The sequence below is a fragment of the Lycium barbarum genome, chromosome 6, assembly GCF_019175385.1.
Source record: "Lycium barbarum isolate Lr01 chromosome 6, ASM1917538v2, whole genome shotgun sequence".
NCBI lineage: Eukaryota > Viridiplantae > Streptophyta > Magnoliopsida > Solanales > Solanaceae > Lycium > Lycium barbarum.
Window position 1 is genome coordinate 137,309,330 of NC_083342.1, and position 25,218 is coordinate 137,334,547.

Consider the following 25,218-nt stretch of genomic DNA (forward strand, 5'->3'; position numbering starts at 1 on the left):
ACGACGTGATTTTTATAGTTTTAGGTTCTGAAGCATTTTATTTTTCTTATCATTCAATTGTTTTAATTTTATTTTGCAAACATGCTAGCTATAATTTCACCATGTACAAGTTTCCATGGTAAGTAGAAAGCAATTCTCTATTTGCTTCGTGATAAAATACAAGTAAAAACTTTAACATTAGATGACATCAAAATCAAAGGCCCTGACATGCTATCATATGGGGGGTTTGTAATACAACATCAAAATAATCGGAAAGTTGGAATAATTTCTAGAAGTAGAGAGGTGCACTTATTTCATGTATCGACGAACTAGGTGAAACACACTTCTATCCTTTCTCAGCTGGGGATGATTCAAGAGACAATAAAAATAATAAGATGGTTAATCAAGAAAAATGTTTTCGGATGAATAACAATTAGGCCAAGAGATTACTACGGAGTACGGACAAGTACCAAAAACTGCACCTTGTAGGCATTTGATGAAGAAAACATCCGCTGGCCTATTAACCATGAGTACTTGCCAGGCGAATTCATCAGAGGTGAAAAATGAGGTATGTAGTTACGTTAAGGTATGAAGGAGGTTCATGTAAGTAACCTTAAACACAAAGCCTCCGAATCAAAAGGATCTATGCTTACCAGATTATAGATTCTGACCCAAGAATAGATCAGTAAATGGTATAGATCACAATTTCATTATAATGGGGCCGATACAGGATTGGAAAAAATGGCTTAGTTCACGCTGGACCTCTCCTGAGCTATGCTCACTCCGAACAAGATCTATCATTAATGGGAACAACTGAGAAATGTACTTCCTAAAAGAATCCGTTTGCCAACTGCACAGAATGCGTAGTACTGACAGAACCAAGGGCGTCCTTGCTACCAGTTCTTCCTTCTTAGCTGAACCCAAGGGAAGATTCCACTGGTATATTGCCTTATCATCTGGTTTCCTCTTGACAGAGTTCAACCCAGCACAGTCCAAGTATACGCGTAGAATTTCTTCACACACACCCACAAGTTCTGGTTCTATATTCTTCTCTTCGACGAATGATGAATTGTTCACAAGCAGCCCATGCAAAAAATTGAGGTAATTCTGGTAGGACTCATTTTCAAAAAACACCAGCGGAGGTTCTGGTATCTCAAGGATAGAACATGCTTTTTGCAGCTTTACTTGTACAGCTTTCTCAGATTTCAATTGGTGGGCATGAGAAGTGACAGCTGAATAGATTCCAAGGAGGGCATTGACAGTATCAGCTGATACCGATTGCCGACACATCTTGTAGAGATCAGACGCCACCTGTACATCGAAAAAGAGCAGCATAATGAATAAGAAAGCAAGGTGAATCATGTTGTTCTCTAATTTGACGCCAACAGTGCATTTAACATAACTCTCTTGTAAACAGTTAGTTCATCCTATTTGATTTGTTGACTACTCTATTGTTCAAGAATTTAAAGAAAGTACCAGAACATTGGAAACTCTTAAAATACCTGTCCAGGCAGTTTCATAGATAACAAAAGGAAGCTAAGAAATAACCCAAGGTTAATGCATGAACTATGTTTATTCCTATTTTATAACTTTCAATCATGATATTGTCACACCTACTGGCTGGTGATGTAGAGGGAATGGATTGTGGTGTCCTTGTAGGGACTTTAGCAATTAAGGGTCAATGTCCATCTATTCACTTGGCATCAAAGCCAGACCCATCGATCCCATTAGTGACTTAACCAGGAACCAGACTGTCTTTTAGACTGACTTCTCATCTTTCCATATTTAATAAGTACATTAGGTAGTTTGCATTCTGCATGCTTTTGCTACGCTAGTCAAGAGTTTCCGAAGAAACAAGGACACACTACTCTCCACCTAGAAAATGCAGTGAGCAGTGGATAAGAATTAGCACAGCACGAAGAAACATGCCCGTGTGCATCCATTCTGTTTTTTCTTCCCTTATAAGGATCAACATACGTCTTTTCTCAATAAATAATATTCTATCCATAATAATTGACCATGGAAACAACACCAAATAGGGCACCAAACAAGTATTATACACAGCGAATGGTAGGAAAGGTGGATGAAGAACCTGTATGACGCGCAATTGAGCCGCTATATGATCCTTCATCCTTGAAACAACATATCCTGCAGTATGCAGGTTGTCATCCTCTGATTCATCATTTACCAATCCAGCCCCAGAAGATGTTTCCATATCATTTTCCGACTGACTAGTAGATATCTCAATATTGTCCATTGTTCTCAAAAGCTTCAGAAAATTGGGTAGAGTGGAATATGAAGCTTCTTTCAGAGCTAGAAAGATAACTTTCCATTCCTCTTCACAGAATTTGCCTCTCAAATCAGCTGCCAACCGCATTACAGAAGCTACCCCAGTGGCTGCAGGATCCTTGCCAGAACCTATTATACATCCAACCATTATAGAGACTACACTAGGTAATTCAGACCTCACAATATCAAAGAAATTAACAAATAAATCCACCAAACATTGAGCTGCCACCACAGAAGTTTCAGAGTCCCATAAGCATCCATCCGGTGGTATGCATCTGGATTTAAATGAAGACTGGTCATACTTTACTTGAGCTTCTGTACTGAATATTGGGTAGATTACAGACTTAAAGACATTAATCCAGAATAGGCGTGGGAAGAGATGACCGTGGTCCTTCAAGATGTTGAACAGAACTTCCAATGCACTCTTTCTAATAGCTGACCGAGGATCTGAAGTCAATCTTGATAACCCTGAAACAGAATTAACAATGAATCAAAAAGATTAATTAGAAGGTTATTAACACTAGACATCCATATAACTTAAAATTTGCATGTGCAGTCCACAATTTAGATTCTGAAATTCATTAGTTCAGAAAATTCTCATAAATCAAATTTCCTAGAGTCCTCCCGTCTTAAAGGTGAGAGGATTATGCAGAAATGAAGTGGACTAATTTGACTTAGACAATTGGTAATTCCACGGAAGTGTAAGGACACCCTGCTGCATTAGCCACTTGTTACTGCATGATACAACTCGGCAGGTTCACTGATAAGAATTGTTTAATGTTTCCAGTAAGGTGGAAGTATGGAAAAAGAAAAGCAACAACATACCTGTGAGCAGAGGCTCCCAGAAAGACATATAATCATCCTTATCTGTGAAGATTAGCCCATCTGAAGCTTCTTTTTCGGCCACTGGAATAGATGAATCATTATTTTTGTTTTTCTCGTTGCTAACAAGGCCCCCTTCTGCAAGTTTGACAGCACAGAAACGGAGAAAAGCAATAGCGTTGAGGCTAACATCACTGTTGAATCTGCTGTTTGTGAAGGTAATGAGGCATCTAACACAATCCGTAAAAGTCAGTGTTTCAGTCTCAGTGATGTAACGAAAATATTCCCGTACGATCTTTTCCATGGTTTCAAAGGCAAGCAACACAATATTTTTCCTTTCATCTGCAGCAGCAGCTGTAAAAACCTGTAAAGGTGCATATAAAGTCCCATCACATCCATGGTTCCGTTCCAGTACCACTTATTGAAGACTACTACCAAAAGACAACTATTATACAGTAAATATTTGTAAATATTACAGAAACAATTAAGCACATTAAAGAGGATATATCTTACATGCAACTCAGTTAGAAAAGACAAATAGATTCCTGGAAAACGAAAGCTTACAACATAAAAGAAACAGAGAGAATAGAAATAAGCAAGAGAGAGCAGTAGATACTGAAAGACACTAACAAACATTTATGTACTAGATGATACCTGCTAAGGATAAAGCAAAAAGAGTATAAAAAGTTGAACTAAAGATGTGATAATTACCATAAAAACACTCTTCCACCCAGATTTTACATTATTGACACGACTCAGAACCATTTGAGAAATACAACGAACTATCAACTCCCTGATTTCAGCAGAATTACTTTTCTGCATAACAATAACAAATGGTCTTAAAAATTCATTCTGAAAGTTGTAGTTTGCCAGTTCCTCTCGTTCCAAAAACTTCATAGCAAGTTGTCGCAATGAGTCCATGACAAAAATTGCAACTGAAAGATTTTCTGACAAACCAACAGCCACAAAGAACTCTGAAAGAACACTCCATATATGGGACCACACTAATCTGATACGGTTCATGTTATAGTGCCTGCAAAATCAAGACCATACTTTCATCATATTTTTTTTTTTATTTTTTTTGAGGTAAACCATACTTTCATCATATTCACTTTCGAAATTTTTTGTGAGGTATAATTTGATGAGTTCAAGGACAGAATCTTACGCAACTTCAACAATTTTTGTAAGGCTAAATACACGGGGATCTGTTGGAGACTGTAGTTCTGACATCGAAACTTTGCAAAGGGCCCTCACAAAAGCTACTATTGCTTCACTGTTCAGCCTTTGGCTATGAGCAAATATGTGATTTAGTTCAAAGTTGCCGATCTGATCAAGTAAGTTCAAGTTTGAAATGAAGTTATTTATCTGTTCTGGAGTCACCAATGCTGGAGAGTTAGCTCCGACGGTTGCGCTGTCATATGACCCCCCTCGAACAACAGCAGCAACAGTTGGATTCTGCAGTGTCCCTTTTTTCTTCAGTGATGGAAATCCAGCTGACTTCAATGTCTTTTCCTCAGATTCAGAGCTCGAGGTAGTAAAAAAGGAGGAATCAGATGGCGCGCCCTCCCCCAGCAACTGCAGATGCTCAAATCGAGATAGACATGTCAATATATGCTCCCACGCTTCATGAAGATGATTCCCATCTTCAATGGCAATCGACATTATTGTCTGCATGCAAATTAAAAGGATGTTATTCTGCATGAGTTTCAGATTAGTAGAAGAGCTTTTGATTGAGTTGACAATGACTTCTATAGTTGAACAGTTTCTTGCTTCTAGTTCCTTTAGTGAACCAAAGAGGTTCTTGTTTGTAAAGAAAATGATGTATACTTTGTAGAGTAGGCTCTCTACCTTTTGGTGTATGTTTGTATACGGGAGTTTTTCCACATCAATAAAATTATTTTACTTTATTCAAAAAGAAGTTAACTGGTGTGCGTGTATTTTCACGAAGACTCTTCATCTGCTGCAAGTTTATCACTGTCTGGGCAAAAGATGTAAACTGACATAACAGAAATCGAGGAAATGGAAATTACTTTCATTGTATCAACATTTTTTTGTTTCATATCGGCAGCACAGTGAAGATTAGTGAACTTTGCCATAGAGGTGACAAAAGCATCTCTCTGCGTCTGCATACCCATCACAGCTGTAATGTGCACAGCATGCCTAAACCCTAGTAAACACTGAGAAGTGGCATTCTTATCATCACTCTGGTCTAGGGTGACACTGAAAGCCGCAAGCATGGGACCCCAGCAAACTTCCACCATAAATCTCAATATAGCTGGATCTGCAATGACATAATAGATAGACCTGCAACAAGACAGGATATAAGATTTTATCTGTATTTATTCGCCTATACAAGAAAATCCGTGATATGAAAACACATGAGACCAGCTTGAGATCATGCATAACTAAACCCTATCTATGTAGACCAGAAGGCACCCAATCCTTTCAATAGTCCTTACATGGGAAATTTTCACAATTCTACACACTGCAGCAACTCATCGAAAGGAAAAACTAATTTGTTGGCAGATGATAAAGAAAGAATCAAATTCCTATCATCTGACAATCGGTAATATGAAAAGTAGATTCAGAAGTCAACATGTGGAATTGAATCATACTCAGATTTTCCAGATTTTGTTTTAAACTGCTCTTGAATATGCCTCACGAGAACTCCATTTGCACCCAGTGGTTTTTCCTCTCTCTGCTTCCATACTAGATTCAGTATACCATCCAAGCCCAACAGCTTATTCAGACTGTTCCCCTGCTTGTTTTGCGGCACAGAAGAATCCGCTTTCATCTTTATCTCGTTTTTCACAATTTGGTCATAGAGAGCACCCAAATAATCTTCAGGTAAATCCTTCCCGTCGTCAATCCCTCGATTGTTCCGGATAAAATCAGCTTTTGTCATCTAAACGGAGAAATACAATAGTTAAAAGTCAGAAGAGAACCAAATACCAATTGCACTATTTTACAAGTATCATCTACATGTGTAACCAAGTTAAGATGACTAAGTGCATAGACTAAATATAAATACTAAGACAGACAAATATTATACTCTCCAACAAGTAACTCATCTACTTTATGCTTTCGAAGTCTCAAATACTGGAATCCCATAAATGGTTGGCAGCAATTGGTAACCCATATCCGTGACTTGTACACTATTATTTCATGCAAACCTCAAGATTGCAGGTGAATTTCCTAATACAAATTAATTATGAGGTAACAAAATGATGTTTACGTTCAATGATAAGCTCCATCTCGTTTGACATACTTTTTAAATTCTTTTTTTTTTTTAGCTAAATCACAAAATTCCCAAAATTTATATACACAAACAGAATCCCGTTACATGTAAAAATTCCAATTTTAATATATTGTAAAAGATATGACATTAGCTTTAAGCTATAGATTTTCCTGGAAATGTTTAAATAAAAGTTTTGTTATTAAGGCAGTAGCAAATTCATCAAAATATAGATTTAAACGGTTTTAAATTCTTATATCTTTTTATAAGGAAAAAAAATTAAAACCGTTTTACGTCTATATTTTAAACTTATTTTAGCTAAGGATCAGCATCATAGAACATCCTATGTCATCTTCCGTTCTTCCTTATACTATGAACTTTTTATAATGTAAATAATTTTATTTAATAATGTGAAAATCTCCCATATACAAGCAGTATACCAAAAAGTAAAGAACCTATAACATAATATGATTCTCTACGAACGGGACCCAAATTTTCTATACACTGAACCTTGTAGGTGCACCAAAAGGAAACTAGGAATGAGAGGCTATTCCTCAAATGTACAGTCATTTTCTATCTCATTGAAAGCTCTCCTACTACTTTCATTCCACAGCACCCACAAAAGTGCTAGCAGGGGAAACATCCCGGACTCTTCAACTTTCTTCCTTCTTCTGAATTTCCAACAAGAGAATGCCTCCTTCACTGTGTCCAATATTGCCCATTGCATCCCCAACCATCTCAAAACCGCACTCAAAAGAGTTGTCACGGGAAATGTAGGAGTGGTGGTCCACATATTCACCTGAACATTTGCACACGAAGCACAAGCTGCCATATGTAATCGCCTTTTCTCAAATTCTCAGCAGTCAATATAGCTACCCTTGTTGCCAACCAATCTTTATACTATGAATTTATATGCACAAAATAACTAGCCAGCTTATTTTGGGGTTTTGTTTCATATTACTCCATTATCTTTCATTCATTAGCATTCTCATTATATACTTTATTCCTGCGAGAAACTCGTAAGGAAGGACGACTGGCTTGAAAAGCCCTTTCATCTATAGGGTTCGCGGTTATCTGGAAAGATATCCAATCAGCTGCCTTGCATATTATGGACTATTTAATCCAAGTGCTGGAGTGGCAGATTTGCATAGTCTGTTGATCTGTAAGCTGACAGCCGTAAAACGGTAAAAGATGGTTGAGTTGTTGATTCCAAAGAATGAAATGAACAGAAACCCCAGATTGGAAACTATTGAGATGTGCATGTGGTACCTTCGATCAACCGTTAGACAGTTCTCCTGAAAATAACAATGAACGTGCTATAAGCTGGAAAAAGCTGAAGGTGTATATATTAGCCTCAAGCACATTATCTCCTTGTTTTATTCAATGTGGACTTTTGCGCTCTTCTCGTAGCCACAACTCAGACACTATCATCCTTGTTCCAGTATGCCTACTAATATGAAACTTATATACTGGACAGGTTCTTCTTTCTCATTGCCATTGTCCTCCTCAAGAAAACCTGGACAATTTCATTACCAGTCTCTCAAGAATATATTCTGCTCAAGGACAGTGTTTTGGAACAACTACTCTACTAATTATATCTTACTATAGTTCCAACAGCCCACATAACATGCTTAGGATAACAAGATCCAAAGGACAGTTTGGCACATTATAAGAATCTTTAATTTAAAACCACAAGATTCAAAAGTATCCCTTACTTTCTTAAATTATGTGCCTAGTCATACTAAGACACATAAAATGGAGTGGAGGGAGTACATTATTTGGTTGCTACGTTTGTCTTTCTCATAAATAATACCTGCATAAGTTATGTTAGAACCTATGTGTTGGAGTAAAAATAAACTATTTTGTTTAAAAAGTAAAATACATTTTAAATTATACATTGTATACTGATGTGTAACACATTAAACTAAACATCTAACAAGGAATAATCCCTATATTATTGTTCCTGCATTACGATCCATTCATTAATAATTCATGCATAACCTGTTTCTAAACAAAAGCACCCCTAAGGCAAGAAATGAATGAAAGTAGTAGACAACAGTGGTAGTATTTAGAATACATGCAGTGAATCAAGCAACTACAAGAAAAACATTTCAGAGAGATTCCCAGGGTACCTTATCTTTCACCATGCTATTATGTGCATCTGTATTGAGCATTATCACAGAGTAAGCAAGCACATAAGCTGTATCTGCGCTGGTAAAAGAGTTAGGATTGCATTTACAATAGCGCTCCGCAAACTTCTCCATTATACGGTCAATCTTCTGAGCTTCACCAGGTAATCTGAACCCTCGAAGGAAATATCTGATTGATTCACCAAAGTCCATGCCTTCAAAATTAAAAGAATCGACATATGCATGCATAACTTTCAGAGGAAACTCCTCTCTTTCACCCAAATAATCACCAATGATGGTTGGATTCAATCCGGTTGTATTCTTCAGAAAAGAGGCTACATCTTCTGGGGAATTGCCAATCTTTTTGGTGCTCATTAAGAAATCAATCCCCTTTGAAGGTTTTCTGTTGAACAGTGAAACGCCCTTCTGCATTTGATCCATTTAGAGTAGTCAGTACTTAACCAGACCTCAAGTAGCAAGAAGTGAATGAAAGGAGCAAAGGAAAATAAGAGAATGTGCTAACACAGGATGATAAACCTGTATTTCTAATTTATGAGCACGGCGTTGCTCCAAGGCAGCAGCACCAGAAAATTCAGAATTTGCTTCCGGATGCAGCTCATAGTCTATATTACCCTCTTCACCGACACTTATAGTGGCTTCTGACACTTCATGATCAGACACCTTATCAAGATTGGGATCCCCGACCTTCAGTTGCTGGTCCATCCACATCCCCATTGACTTTATAATTGTGACTAAGCATTTCACAGATTCAGAACGAAATGTAATATCTTGGACTGGGGACAGCGTAGTAGTGGAACCAGGAGGCGGACCAAGTGCAGTTTTAAGAAGACCATTAACAGTCCTGCAAATATCTGATGGAATTAAAGCTGTTTTAATTCAATTTAGGTGATATCAACATAACGATTAAGTGACACATATACTATATACAACAGCAATTAGCATGTGCATTGCCGCAAAAGAGAAAAAGCATGCATTTGCATTGCTGCAAAAGAGAAAACTGAAAAAGTATGAGACTATAAAATCCACAATAGCCTTCGGCACCTCTTCCTCTCTCGCACTAACCTCTTCCGCAGCTTCCATGGACTATAAAATCCCACTTATTAACAATTGCTACCTGTGAAAGAATTTAGTATTTGAGTTCCCATCCTTCAACCATAACGGCCTCGATTTTGCCGCCATTAAGTTTCCTGGGTTATCACCAACTCCACTTTCTCTCTTTTTGCCTCTTTCTTTTCTCCATTTTTCCTTCTAGATCTAACTCTCTTCCCCTATTTACTCTCTAATTCCTCAAACTCAGGGCAATTAGCTCCCTTATAATATCCTTCACCCACCCATAAACCTCTTTGTTTAGCCTTCAGTTATCCCTTCTTAGGTGTTAAATCTTACTAGACAATGTTCCTTTTGACAACTATCTCAGCACAACACCACCCCATACCCAAAGTCCATCACCCTTCGCCATATGATCTCGGATATCTAAAGGTGTGTCTCATTCTCCTTCACATCCCGTTACAGCCAACACTATCGACAACTGGTCTGAACTTAACATGGGAAGTGAGATTTTTTCATATCCAGCACACATACTAAATGAAGTTATCACTATTCATGTACATGAGAACAACAAGATAAAGAGTCAGAGATGAACTTCTTCGGAACTAAGTAAACTTGCCAAGTCGATAGACCAAGTCAAAAACTATTGAATACTTGGAGATCAAGTTGTATCTTAGACTTGATCTTCTTGTACCCTAAACCCTAAACATAATATGGCTCAAGGACCATGAGTTCAGCTTTATGTGGTGAACATCAAAATCAACTAAGAAGCTTGAAAAACGAATGCAATGTCAAAATAAATGTCGACAACCAACTTAGAAGCTTAAAAATTGAATGCAGCAGTAGTTATGACTGATGAACTAAACCATTACTCAATATGATCTAATTAAACCATTCGTTGAAATACAGAATTGACAGCAAATACCTTTCAAATATGTTAGGAGCGTCAACATCACAGTCATAGTTGACAAATACATCAATGATAATCTGAGGATCCTTAGATATCTCCTCCAGCAAACCCAAAACAGTCATCTTCTGCAAGAAACTAGGCTGAAGCACATTCTCCAGCACACGTAAGATCAGCATGGGGAAGAAGATTCCAATTTCTGATTTCAACCCAGATCTATATTTTGATAATAAGTTCTTGAATATTGAACAAAGAAGTTGAAAGATCGTCATCACAGATAGTGCACTGTTCTTCAACAACGACAAGCACAAAAATTGCTTGATAACATTAAGAAACCTGTACTTAAAAGACAAAGTTAAACCATGAATATACCAGATACTTCATCAAAAAAAAAAAAATGAATATACCAGATACCTCAATTTTATTTTTTTATTTTTTTGTGGGGGGAAGAAAAAAGATATATTAACATATCTCAAAAAGAAAAAAAAATACATTAACATATTATTATCTTCAGTTCTATAGAACCCAGATAAGCCAAATGACTTCTACACAAAGCTCAGCTTTGCTACATTGATAATCAGGCTGGCCTTTCTATAACAATCAAGCTGAATGTTGTAGGACAGTTTACAATCAGAAATAACATGGAAGGAGTAGCTTAAATCACTTTCCAGCTACAGCAACCAGGTTACATTTACTTTCATATTCTTGCTTTATTACGAGTTCCAAAATCTTTAGCGGAGAAAAAGAATATATGTGGTGAATGTCGAAGATCAAATAAAGACTAGCAAACACTATGGTCCATATGAATCCTATATTGGCAAGCAGAATACCTGGATACCAAGGAGTAAATCACACCATAAAGGGAGGAGTCATGGGTATATCTCACACTTGCATTCTCATTATAGATCTCATGAATGATAGTTACCATGAGTTCGATATTTATACTAAGATGAGGAGTGATATTAAGCACAATGATTATTGTGTTGATTGTAGAGTTAGGTGTAGGAGTTCTAATAGGCATACCCCAAGGAGATCTAACAAGAGGAAGAATCCTAAAAAGACATGGCCTACTAGAAGATAGCTCTGCTATACCAAGTGTAACCAATGAAAGGATGGCAACCAAGACGCTCACGGATTATGCTTTCTCTTGTGGCAACAAATCATTCATGCAGTGAAACAAAAGCTAATAGCGTGTTTAAAAAGTGCTTTTTTTTAGAGAGTTGAGGTGTTTGGCCAAGCTTTTAGGGGAAAAAGTATTTTTGAGTAGCAGCGCAAGCTATTTTTCAGAAGCTGAAAAAGTAATTTTTCCTCAAAAGCACGACAAGCACAAATTGATGCTCTAATATAGCAAAAGTGTTTTCAAATTGATTAGCCAACACAAGTTGACACTCTCCAAAAGTACTTTTTCAAAAATCACTTCTAACAAGAAGCTCCTTTTTTATCTTGATTGGTAACAAGAAGCACCTTCTAACATAAACAAATTTTAGAAGCATGGACAAACAGGCTATAAGACAACCAATTGAGAGTTGGAAGGATTGAAAGAGGAACTTGTGTATTGATATGCTTCTAGAAAGCTCCTTTGACGTGCACAACAAGAGGCTTCCACAACTCCTCAAGGGACTGGAAGAGAGATGATTGAAAAAGTGAGAAGCAAAGTGGTTGTAAAGGCCCTAGATTGAGGGTTGATGTTAGAAGTCCTCCGAGGAACGCTAAGCAAATCCTTGGAAAGTCTTGCCTAAGAGCAAAATAATGGATGTACACCTTTGCCCCATCTTTAATAATATTATTTACCTAATCCAAAAAAAAAATGGATGTACACCTTTTGCAAATTCCCTTATAACCAAAAAGAAGTAAGATCAACGGAGCAAAAAGAAAGGAAGAAAGGAATAGGGGAGAGTAACACCCATAAAAAAATAAGGGAGAGTAGCTCAACAATTCAAGAAAGGAAAAAGGGGAGAAAGTGTTTTGAGTGATGAGATGAGTTTTCAATAGGATAAAAATGAGTTGAGAAAATAGAACTTAACTGAGAAAATAGGAAGTGAAGAAGGCAATAAAAGGAGTGCACAAAAGTAGGAGACCCTAAGTGAGAAAGAGTCTTGTCAAGTGCTAATACCAAAGCTCATTCCTTTCCTACTATTTGCGTTTTCTATGTGTAGGAAATTAAGGAAGACTCACTTGAAGTAAAATTCGACAGCTTGCAAGAATTAAGGAATCCCATTGGTAGCCTACTCTTAATTGGAGGGTGCCTTGAGTTAAGCACCTTCCAAGAAAAAAAGGGTACAAGATATGGAATAGTTGAAGGGGAAAAGCTATATTACTCAGATTCTTAACTTTCGGTGCCACATCCGTGTCAACACGACATGGTTGTGGGATCCGTACCCGATCTGGTCAATCAATTTTGGGTACTTCGACCAAAATCGAGGGAGAAATTCCGGACAGATTCAATGATTTATGTAATCAAGACAAAAGCTATGGTGAAATTGAAGAAAATGGAATACCTTGTATAGATTTTTTTTTATTTCACTCCTTTCCCTTTTATCTCCTCCCGAGATTATCCTCTTGATCAATATTTTCTCCTCAAGTTTCCTCATAATATCTCATAATTTAGGATTTATAACTCTATTTTTAGCTATTTGAATTATTTTTAGCCGAATCCCCGCACCCGTATCCATACCTGGATCCGTATCCCCGAATCTTAAAATTTAGATCATGAAGGATCCGACCTCTAAATCCTCACCCGTATCAGACACCCGCACCCAAGTCCGAGAAACTTAGGGGAAAACAAAAGATAAGCTAAATGAGTATTCAATCATCTATTCCTATGTGTACACCAAGGCATACAGAGTTTCGTGGTACCGCTTAGAGTGTGGTGCAATTCTCACTATCCTCATTCTCCCTTCCCCTTCCCAGCTACCCTACATAAAGAATAATTCCACAAAAAAAAAAAAAAAAAAAAACAGCTACATGTTGCTCAAGGAGAAGATGACGACTTGGATAGTAAAAAAAGAAAAACAAGCGACAAACGACAGCATTAAGGGAAAAAGAAGATACATAGTGATTTTTCTACTAATTCTCTATTATTCTATTTGTTTACTATTGAATTGCCTTTTTTGTTTTTTTGATGAAGTAAGTTATTTCATTGAGAAAAAGGCATCAAGCAGATGCATAATTACAGGGGCTAATTACAAATAGACAAAAGCAAAAGAGAATTATAAGCCCCTATACATTGGCTCCCTCTAAAAATAGGGTGCTAATAAAATCCAAAAACTGATCTGTACTTGTCACTGGGGACAACATTGTCCAGCAATAAAAGTTTACTAGACATTTGGCTTTAAGTGCATGAATGGGAGTGGGAATTGCCTTTTGAAGGTCCAAGTAGAGAATTCAAGATCGTCACATCTGATTCTTATTTCAAAGGTGCAAAGACTGACCATGCCATCCAACAATCCATGTCAACCAACGTCACAAAAGGTAAAACAAACAAAGAACTAACTCTTGGTCTGCTAACTTAAAGTTCAAAGTTAATTCTCTAAATATGATGGAAAGTCCATCTTTTTGTACGAAGAAGAAGGAAAAGTTTAACAATTCTAGTTACTTATCAAAAAAAAAAAAAAAAAAAAACTTGACTATTCTAGTTTGGATGCAATGGAGAACCGACGAGAGTATATCTAGAGCTTCAATAATGAAAAGTGTTCTGAAGGCTCCATTGTGGAGTGATCACTCCAAACCCTTAAAAATGAATCCTGGGTGGTGATTCTATGTGGATATAATACTTTGCAAGGGTTAAAAGGGGATACAGAATTAGGATAGGGAAGATATGGGCTAAGTTGCACGGACTCTCTGTTTTTTGTGCCGATCCCATTTCAACACGGGTTGGGAGCTGGAGCGGGACACGTCCGGGATACGGTCAACCAAGTTCGGATACTTTGACAGGAGCCCATCGACAAATTTGGGAGAAAATTGAGATTTTGATTTCTCAAAATTAAAGATAAAACGATAAGGGAAATGACATACCGTCAATATTATAGTACTTTTGTCTCATTTTTGCTGCTTCGTCTTTCAGAGAATATATGTAAGTTTTTTATCGAATATCTCTCAACATTAATATCTCTACTTTTTATAATTTTAAATTTTCTTAGCTGAATCCCCGCACTCGTATCCACACCCAGATTCGCACCCCTGAATCTTAAAATTTAGATTTTGCCGAATCCGACACTCGAATCCGTACCCATAGCGGATACCCGCATCCAAGTCCGAGCAACTTAGGATATGGGCCAGGAAATTCAAAGTGTAGTATCAATCATAATTTTCATGGGAAGCCAAGATGAAGAGAGAGAACGAAAGTGAGAGGATTGACTGTTGTCTATCAAGCTTAAACCAATCTTGTGAAAGTCAAAGGGATGCATAAGACACAGGGAGAAACTTATTCGAAAAATGAGATAATCCCAACTTGGAAGAGGAGGTAAGATATTATTATTATGGCATGAGAGGAAACTAGAAGCTATGTATGTAAAAAAAAAAAAAAAGGAAACTTCTCCAATGCCACATAGCTTCAGGGTGCATACTAATATGGCACTGGCTATTATGAGTCGGTGGGCCAGAAAGGGGTACACGGGCAGAGACGGATCTAGGATTTAAAAAGACAGGTGCATCGTTACCGGAGATCGGAAAGGAACAAGTCCGAGAATCGAATATTGGACTTGCAATTTCAGGGAGAAAAAAAAAGGGAATAACATATCGGAGAAAAAAGAGAGAGAGTAAACAAAAAGAAATAAAAGAGAATAATATGTAATAAGGATAAAGATGGGTGCACCTTATGATATGTACCCATTTGATCCGCCACTATTCACGGCCAAAGAGGAAAAGGGTCCAAGAACGAATTTTATAGGATGAACTCTTCATGTTCATCTCAAGATGATTAGTTCCTTTAGTATTAGAAGACTCTAAAACATGATAAGATTAAGTAAAACTGATGTACTAGCAATACAGGAGCTCTTAGAGTTCATTAATAACCATCAATTGTTCGTTTCCCTAACTCTAAACTCGATGGAATCTCTATTTCAACCACTTTGGAGGAGTAAGCACCGACGTGATCCAGATCACGTCGCTAAAGACATGCTTGATGCTTCAGCTCATGTCTATTCTACTAAATTATAGTAGAATGAGAGTTCCATTCACTAATTCATATTTGAAAATATGCAGCTAAGAATTGGCAACTTCAGGGAGCTTGTTAGGCGATATGTGGGAATTACCCGATCTAAGGCACCCCATCTGATTGCCTAGTCAAAAGCTGGATTTTTTTAAGATTAACCTTAGAAACTGGAAGAGAAGATTGCTAGAGGACTGAAATGGAGATGGAGGGTTAAAAGTATGAGCTATGGGATCTTATCAAGAAAAGAGCGAGGGGAGTCAGAGGGGAAGCATGGGAAAAAGACTTATACCAAGGGAGAAAAATGAAAAAGTAGAAGTAAAATTGCAGTTACACAACAAGAATACCCAAAATTTATTTGGAAGTAATTCCATGATTTTCTAGTTGAAAAGAGGGAGAGTAGTAAAGTTGCTTTTATCTTTATCGCATAGAAGGATTGGAAAGGTAAGGTAAGTTTCAGGGGAGAGAGGAGGTTACTGCAGCTGTGGCTGTCTAAACACTATTGTATTTGGATATGTATTTTGAGGCCCAGGTTAGGAGGAGTTGTCACCGCATCTGCATAGGAACAAGAGATTGGTTGCAGAGGGAGTTCTCATAACAGAATGTTTCGGGAGCACCCAAAGTTTATGTGGAGGATAAAAACCCAAGCACATTTTGTTTTACTGATGGTTTCTTCCAACAATGTAGGGCACAATAAAGAAAATGCAATAGAATCAATCCATTTCTTTCATGCCACGGGAGATTTGAGAAAAATGCCAATAAAAAAAGGGCAGCCCGGTGCACTAAGCTCCCGCTATGCGCGGGGTCCGGGGAAGGGCCGGACCACAAGGGTCTATTGTACGCAGCCTTACCTTGCATTTTTGCAATTACAGCGTAGAATGTGATTCCACCGGTGTTGTAGAATAGAAATATAGAACCGGAAAAGGTAGACAGCCTGATCATATCATTTTGACATTTAGCTTTATGGGGGAGGCCTATGGAGAGGTACTATCAAGATACAAGGGCATTCTATGACGTAGGGTGAAGCAAAGTCAATTGAAAAAGGTAAAAAAAGAGCAACCAAGAGTGGCATAGTGAGCCCTTAAGTTTACATTACCATTTTCAAAAAAAAGAAAAAACATCCTGGACAGTTAAGTGGTGAAAACTTTGGAGACTAGGTTCAAATCCTGGTTAAGACAAGAAATACTAGGTGATTTCTTCCAATCTATCAAAGCCTTGCTGGGCAGGGTTATGTGTTGGAGGGAGGTAGTAGGTATCGGTGGACTAGTTGAGATGCATACAAGCTGATCTAGACACCGCCGTTTTAAGAAGAACAAAAAAAAAAAAAAAAAAAAAAAGGAACCATGAAAAATATATCCTTTAAATGGTCAAATTCAACAAATGTAAGCTTTAAATGGCAAAATACTACAAATACAATTCATTTCTACGACACTTTTAATGGATTAATGGTACAAATTTTTCTTTCAACCTTCATCCTTCATCTAAGAACTAAAATACATTCTACACCACTAGACATTTCTTTAACGGCAGGCAAACTATCATATCAACCCACTAGATTTTTTTATTTTTATTTTTTTGTTGCAAACAAAAAACTCAGTAGTTCAATAAGCAGACCGCTGTGCAACAAAAAAAAAATGACAAGCAATCAGCAAATGTAGTAGTAGAAATGAAATATACCTCTCATTTGAGCGCCAAATAGGACCAGCATTATCCATGATAACCTTTAGGAGCTCCAGTGATAGTACTTTCCCCCTTAGCAAAATATTGTCATCTGCGTGCTCTTGTGATGAAAACTTCATAGACAACTTGCACAAATTCTTGAAGAGCATGAAGCCATCCTCTCTAATCTTACTGTAACCACTCAGATCAGCTCCTTCACTGGGTTCCCCGTCGATGGGCTCACCCTTCTTTTCACTGTTGTCATTCTCCAACTGCAAACACAACTTGGATTCAGCGATGCCTTCTTTGGACTTGGCATCCACAATCTCATTGAGGAAATTCTGGGCGAACTGTACAGAGGTACCCTCGTTCAAATTCCTATCAGTGAACTCCAAGAGTTCAGCTACAGCGACGGTCTTGAAGTCGACCATCATGGAATTCTCCTCCACTCTGGAGAAAACAATTATCGTCATCTGAGCAAGAACTGACTTGGCACAGATCTGATTGGTGCCATTCATGCCCCCGAGATAGACATTGTAACAGGACCTAACAATGTGGACAAGGCAATCACCTCTGGCAAGCACGTAGGGAGATCGAACGGCAGAGAGCAAGACCCTGAGAAGGGAAAGCTCTATTGCTTCATCCCCAAGAGCGCCGCACTTACAGACGGAATCTATAAGGCGGAAAATATGGGAGGGGTTAGAGCTGGGGGTGGGGGGGTCGATCTCGCAGCGGATCAAGCCCAAGGAGAACAACCTGAAGGAGCAATCGAGTGCAGGTTCAACAACTTTGGGAGAGGCAGAGTCGAGAGCCATGATGAGGGGTTGCAAGAAGAAATCGGCATCGGAAGGGGAGAGCCCATAGAGAGGGGTGCAGGAAGCTGGATCGACAGGGTCGTCAACCACAGAATCAAGCTTGTCGAGAGCGGACTTGCAGGCGGCCACGAGCTGCGAGTGTTTCCTCCAGGCGACGTTCTTGATGATCTTATCAAGAGACGGACCCAGTACCCACCCACACCGGGAAGGCCCGCCTAGCGTTTGAGAACCTGACATGTTATTATTGCCTCACCTCTTTCATCAACTATGCTAATCTGGTGTGATGGAATGGGATATATCAAAGCAAGGACGCAGAGTAGTGCTCCTACGACTTCCACGCCTGCAACCGACACATTCCCGGATCTGAATGCACTTGTGTTCAAATGAAGAAGAAGAAGAAGAAGATCACACTTGTTCCGGGGCGAGAATGTAAATCTGTCACAGTTTTTGGACAACAATATCCTTACATATTTAAGACAAAATTAAGGACTTTTGACCATTTTTCAATTTTATTTTTAACACTTTAGTCCTAAGCTTTAATTTTTAACATTTTGCCTCCAATTTTTATTTTTACACTTTGGCCCAATTTAATAAAATCTAAATTAATTCGAGTTTTAAATATTGAGTAGAGATGATAAAATTTAAATTAGTGATTAAGGACTTTTGAGCATTTTTCAATTTGCTCGGTAATTTTATTTTTAACACTTTAGCCCTAAGCTTTATTTTTAACACTTTGCCCCCAAATTTTATTTTTTACACTTTGGCCCAATTTAATAAAATCCTAATTACTTAAAATTGGAGGGGGAAACATCCTAAAAAACCTACCAGTCCCCTCTCCCAAAAAAATAAAAAATTTAAAAAAAGTTTTGAAAAGTTTTTTTTTTTTGTACCACTCACCCCTGCGACCTAACACCCCACAAGCCTGCACCCTCCCGAAAAAAAAAATTGGTTTTAAAAAAATGTTTTGGGAAGTTTTTGTTTTTGATTTTTTGCACCACCCTTGTCACGAGCCATTTAGCCTAGGCCATGCGGGCACTTACCTTCCCACCTCGGTAAGCGAACTCTCACCCAACAATGAACCAATGCATAAAAGGATGAAAATTAAGTAGCGGAATAGAACAATTACGTAAGTCTCGCGATATATATATATATATATGATAAGAGGAATCAAGGAGTGAGGGAGTACCGAGTAAGATTGTTTAAAATATTTGCTAAAAACCACTCTATATTTCGAGCCATATTTATATTTATATTGAAACAAAAAATATAACCCCCATATCACTTTGGTATCAGAGCAAGAAGATTTTTGGACCTAAATCTATATTTTAAACCTATATTCTAGACAACAATTTATGAGAAGACCATTTTCTGTCAGACTAAGAAGACAAACTGCTATACCCGTTTATAGACAATATTATATGAGGCAACACAGTTTTACTAAATGTATAAGTTATAATTATCGTGTGATATATTTAACTCGAAAAAAGACTTACAAATCTTAGAAAAACAAGAAAGTTTTTAACTGAATATAGTAGATACATAGACATAGTTCATCGCCAAGACTTACATAATAATATAACAATACTAAGTTTAAGAAATAATCTTATTTGGGAAATATATTTTACTAACGACGAGATATTTAGAGCTGAAGATCGTATTAGACATCTAGAACAAAAAGTAAAATTTATCCCATTAGGGTAATGCAAGATAATTATTTAGAGGTAAAACAAGAGCTAGAAAGACTACACAAAGAATATATTAGACTAAGTAGTACTAAAGAGAATCAATTAAAATTACAAGAATTAATAGATATAATATCAGGATTAGAATATAAATTATTAGGACATATAAGGTCTAGGAAATACTCTCAAAAGCAGATCCAGAAACGATTTAAGCCATACTAGTTATATGAAAACACAATCCTTTGTTAGACAAATAGCTATAAACTACTGGTATTTATATAGAGATATAGAGAAAAGAAGAGAATATATAAAAGTTGAAAAGGCCCTAAGTTCATATTTAAAAGTAATAAATACAGAAACTTTGTCATCCCTAATAGAAAATAGACTGTTACAAAGCCAAATTAACGAAGATACAATTTCGGTTATAACTTGGGAATTACAAGGCATAAGAGCAAATATAAATGGACTTACAGATAATATAGAGTATCAAAAGAAAGTTTTTTTACTTTATATAAACATGAGTTTCACTATGATTTCGTCGTCCATCATGGCAGTTTTGCAAATTTACCTTAATTTGTAATTGTGTCTCAATAGCAAATTCTGGAAGCATCGTCATTTTGCTCATAATACACCAGCCTAAGGTAAAAGCCACAGCAATAGGAGGGACCCACTGTTGTACTTCATATCTCCGTGTGAATCCATGGAGTTCCTTAATTAGTTTTTTTACTTTTTCTTTTTCAGTACACAAGTTGTTTATAAAAAATAGTAAATCTACTGCATAAATTCCATTTTATCTTTTAGGTAAACAAAATAAATTTCTATATCATGCGTTTTACTCATTGATATAAAAAAAGGGAAAATAACACTCTATGGCATTTTGAGTAAAGTATTTACCCGAAATGGTCATAGTTTTGTTTCTTACATTTTTAAGCCTTCATCCCATTTTGTTAAAAAGTTATTACCCAAGATAGCCCCCCCCCCCCCCCCCTATCAAACTCCAAGATGCTATTTTTTCCTTTCAAATCTCTTTCTAATGTTGGTGTTTTTTTAAGAGTAACGTGTGTATAAAACACATACACTATGTTACATTTTAACACTGTATAAACACTGTATAACACTGCACAACACTGTAAAAGTGTGTATAAACACCTCCTATGCGTTATTATACATTTTTATACAAGGTTTATACATTATCTACAGTAGGTGTATAAAGTTGTATATTGTTGTATAAAGTTATACATTGTTATATAATGCTGTATATACAAGCTGTGGCCATAATTTGTTGGGTCATAGGTTTGTAATTTAAAAATATGGCTACCCAAATGTAACTTTGTGTGCTAAATTGTACATTACTGAAATTTCCCCATAAAAAAATGTGTGATAGATAAGAAAACTATTTTAATACTATTCTAAAAGATGAATTAATTATGAACATTATAATTCTTTGGTGTAAACAATGAAAAAAAGATGTTTAGGATTGTTCTTCTAATTTTTTTTTACACTTGTAATAATTAAATATTTTGCAAACACGATGGGATAAGATAGAAAAAACGCATAAAAAAAAGAATAGATATATTTATTTAGACGATGGAATAAGATAGAAAAAACGCATAAAAAAAAGAATAGATATATTTATTTAGCAAAAGAAACTTTTCGTGAAGTCATTTTTTTGGAGTGATAAAATTAGTCCATGAAAATATGATCCGCTTAATTCGTTCAACTTTGGATGGGTTAATGATCTTGCTATTTCATTTTTTAACTCAACCCACTTTGACATGTCCGATTCAACACATATAAAAATTCTATTATTTTGTCGCCTAGATTGACCCTTGAGAAACTTTGTCAAAATATACAATATATAACCATCATAAGTAAATAATAAGTTTTATTAGATGATTAACAAAATTATAAGAAGACAAACAAATAAATTAAAACTTAATTAATAAGAGTTTGGTGGTTTGAGATATGACCAATTATTTAGCCCAATTCTTTCTACAATTGTTCAACCCATTTTCACCATTCAAATTCAATTCAACCCTTCCATTTGATATCCCTAATGAACACTATTATTAAGTTTCTAAACCAAATGCATTATGACCACTTTAATGTACCATCTATCTTAATTCTTACATGAATAAACAAATCTTTTATATTATAATTTGTTCGTGAATCAAATACTCTTAATTATTATACATTAAAGAGCCTACTCATTAAAAATATGAACTATTCACGACTATTAAATATATATTAATTTATAAGATATTTTATGTAAATTTAACTTTGTAATAGACAATTAAAGAAAGAGTAGGTAAAAATATGTGTTTATTGCAATTCTAACCACAAGTAAACCTATTATCTAGATGCAATATTGCACGAAGATTTTTTTTTTTTTTTGAAAAAAAAAACTTTGCTTGTGAATAAAATAGGCAAAAAATCATTTCCAAATGTGTAATACAATATTAAAAATAGCAAGATGTCACGTGTAAGTATAATAGGAGACGAACGTTTTGTCCTATTCAATGTTAAAATCTAAACAAGAACAACTTCTAATGTAATAGCTTGTGAATACCTAAACAAAATTAAAAACTAAATGTTGGGCCCGTGCTCTAGTTTGTAAAATAAGAATTCCTATAGGATAATAAACAAAATTTTGATAAAATAGATACACTAAAGAATTTAGAATATTTAGACTTCAGAATATATTCATAAAAGAAATATAGAGCATTAAAAGATCATAGTATTATAAAGTGTAATTTTAGTAACGGAGAACATATACTACATAGTGAAGACACTAGTTGATTTAGTCATAAATTTTAGTGAAAAAACTCAAGAAAATAATAAAGATATTACTAGAATATTAGAAGTCATAGAAGTTTCTCAAACTAATCAAAAGAAGAAGTTAGAAAAATTAGAGCAGAATTTTGATTACTTAAAAACGCAAGAATTAGAATTGGAACGAAAAATTCAGATTTTAATTAACAAATCGAATTTAGAAAAATCGCCTATAAAGATTGAAATAGAAAAGTTAATTAAGGCTACTCTAGAAAAGCCCAAAGAAATAGAAATAAAGACAAACCAGATAATAACACAAACGACACAACAAATAGAAAAACTAAATAACGATATTAAAGATTTGAAAAAGACATTAGAAGAGCTTAAAGAAATTACTCTTTCATGAACAAACTAACTATAGTTCAACAAAAAGCCTCAAAGTTAATAGAAGAATCTATATCTTTACCACAAGACTATATACCTAATGCTAAATCTGATCAAATAGTACTAAAACAGAATATTACTATAATTTCTTTATTATTGGAAATAACTAAGAACGTAGAGCAGACAATAATTCCAAGACTAGAAATAATAAGCGAGCGCTTAAGAGTAATAAGTGAAACACAAAAAGAGAAAAATATAGAAACCCAAAAGAATAAAGAAGTTGAAGAATTAATAGAACAATTAAAGAAGGTTGAAATAACACCTCAGAAGGAAAAAATTAAAGTAATTAGAAAACCACAAAAATGGACTTTCTTCCAATTAGATCAAGAAACGAAGGAGGACCAGAAAGGCAAGGACAAGAAAGACAAAGAGTAAGTTTTTCAGATAATAGAATAAGTAATAATCTTTTATCAAGAATTCTAAATAGGAGAAGACCAGAAGAAAACAATCAACAGTTAAGTGATGTAATAGACGTAGATAGAGATATACAGATTTTCCAACAAAATCAATTAAAACTATTAAATCCAAGGACTTTATACAATATATGACAGTTCTCAAGTACAACACAATTATATAGATATTATAGAGAGGAACAATTGTCAGCCATAGGAACTAAAGTTACTATAATAAATCTAATAAATCCAGAGGCGGTAAGACAAATAAAAAATACTGGAAGAAGTTTAATGCATATAAGATTAATAGTAGTAGGTAGGGTTGTTCACGATTTTGGTTAAAACCAAAATCAAACCGAAAATTTAACCAAACCGAATAAAAAAACCGACATTTGGTTTGGTTTGGTTTGATTTGGTTTTATATTTTAAAAACGGATAATATTTGGTTTGATTATGGTTCTATTAAAAAATAACCAATAAATAACCGAACCAAACTGATAAATTATATACATAAAATTTATAATTATTTATAATATTAATTTTTCATAAATAATTACAAATATTTTATACCTTTTAATCATTAATTTGATTTTTGGTCTACTTATTTCATATGATTGTTTAAGGCCCATGTTTTTAAGAATATGTCCAAGCCCATGTCTTTAAATCTTTTAACTCTTTGAGTGTTAAGTGTAAACCTACTAACAGAAGCTCACGTTAGAGTCTAATGTCTTTAACTTAAATTTTTAGCCTTCCTTTGTCAGCCATTTGATTTTAGGTTGTTTCTTCTCTTTTTTCGAATTTATACCTTTTTTTTTCTTGTTTGAATGGGTCCTAAACTTCTAATATTTTTCATATGAAAAGGACAGAGGTTGTAGATTTAGAGGTTCCTATAGAAGATACTTCAGTAACATCAGCATTTGCTGCAACTCAAACACATGGTAATGCCCTAATACTTCTTTCGTGGTTAATCCTCCTAAAAAGCAGAAAAGAACAACTCCTTGTAGTCGAGACCCTAGCCTTGGGGATAATGATAAAAAACATCTGAAGTTTGGGATCATTACACAAAGGTTTTTTAATAAAATGGGAGAATTGAGGGCAAAATGCAAGTACTGCCCCAAAGTTTGGGATCATTACACAAAGTTTTTTTATTTCATATAATTTAATTTTAATTTTAGGTAGTCTGTATGTTTAATTAATATGTATGTTTGTAACAACTAAAAGCTCCTATGCTCTACTTTATTTCCAGGTATGTGTATTAAGATGACAAAAATGGTGCGGCCACTACTAAGTTAGTCTTTAGCTCTATATGTAATAGTTTAGCAACTTTGGGTAACTTGAGTACTACACTATCACTAATAGTGAAAAATGTTTCTATAATGTATGTTCCACCTTAAACTATAAATAAAAGTTATCGTTTGAATAAAAAAAAGACATATCTTTTTCAACTTTTTAATGTTTTACTGATAAGTCTCAGGGCTGCTAGTCATAAAACGAAAAATCGAACCAAACCAAACCAGTGGTTATTATTTTATTTGGTTTGGTTACGATTTTAGACATTTAAAAATCGACTAAATTGATTTGATTATGGTTTTAATCAATAACCGACCCAAACCAAACCATGAACGCCCCTAGTAGTGGGATTAACTAGAAAGAACTTAGGAACTAAAGTTTTAATAGTAATTTATGACGATAGATGGTCAGACATGAAAAAATCAATAATAGGACTAATGGAAGTAGATATGAGAAACAATGGAGGAACCTTTTATATTAGCCCAGACTTTATAACGAATTTAGTAGAATTTGAAAAACACATAAAAATAGGAATACAAACTAAGGGATATAAAGAGATGTGTGACGGTAATAATTTATTAATGTG

General features: G+C 35.5%; 1 protein-coding gene across 2 annotated transcripts; it reads right to left on the minus strand.

Annotated features, from left to right (window-relative positions):
* Window positions 1-361: 361 nt before the first annotated feature.
* Window positions 362-18,491, minus strand: LOC132599415 (brefeldin A-inhibited guanine nucleotide-exchange protein 1). 2 transcript variants are annotated; one of them, XM_060312784.1, is made up of 11 exons: window positions 17,256-18,491; window positions 10,448-10,765; window positions 8,992-9,316; window positions 8,458-8,880; window positions 5,706-5,995; window positions 5,121-5,394; window positions 4,256-4,758; window positions 3,802-4,123; window positions 3,094-3,454; window positions 2,072-2,736; window positions 362-1,290 (listed from the first exon to the last, which is right to left on the minus strand). In XM_060312784.1, the coding sequence occupies exons 1-11, from the start codon at window positions 18,287-18,289 to the stop codon at window positions 679-681; spliced, it is 5,127 nt and encodes a 1,708-aa protein (XP_060168767.1). In that variant the 5' UTR covers window positions 18,290-18,491; the 3' UTR covers window positions 362-678. The 2 variants fall into 2 exon arrangements, with proteins under 2 accessions (XP_060168767.1, XP_060168768.1); XM_060312785.1 differs by lacking the exon at window positions 17,256-18,491 and having other exon boundaries at window positions 8,992-9,326; window positions 10,448-10,484.
* Window positions 18,492-25,218: the final 6,727 nt, after the last annotated feature.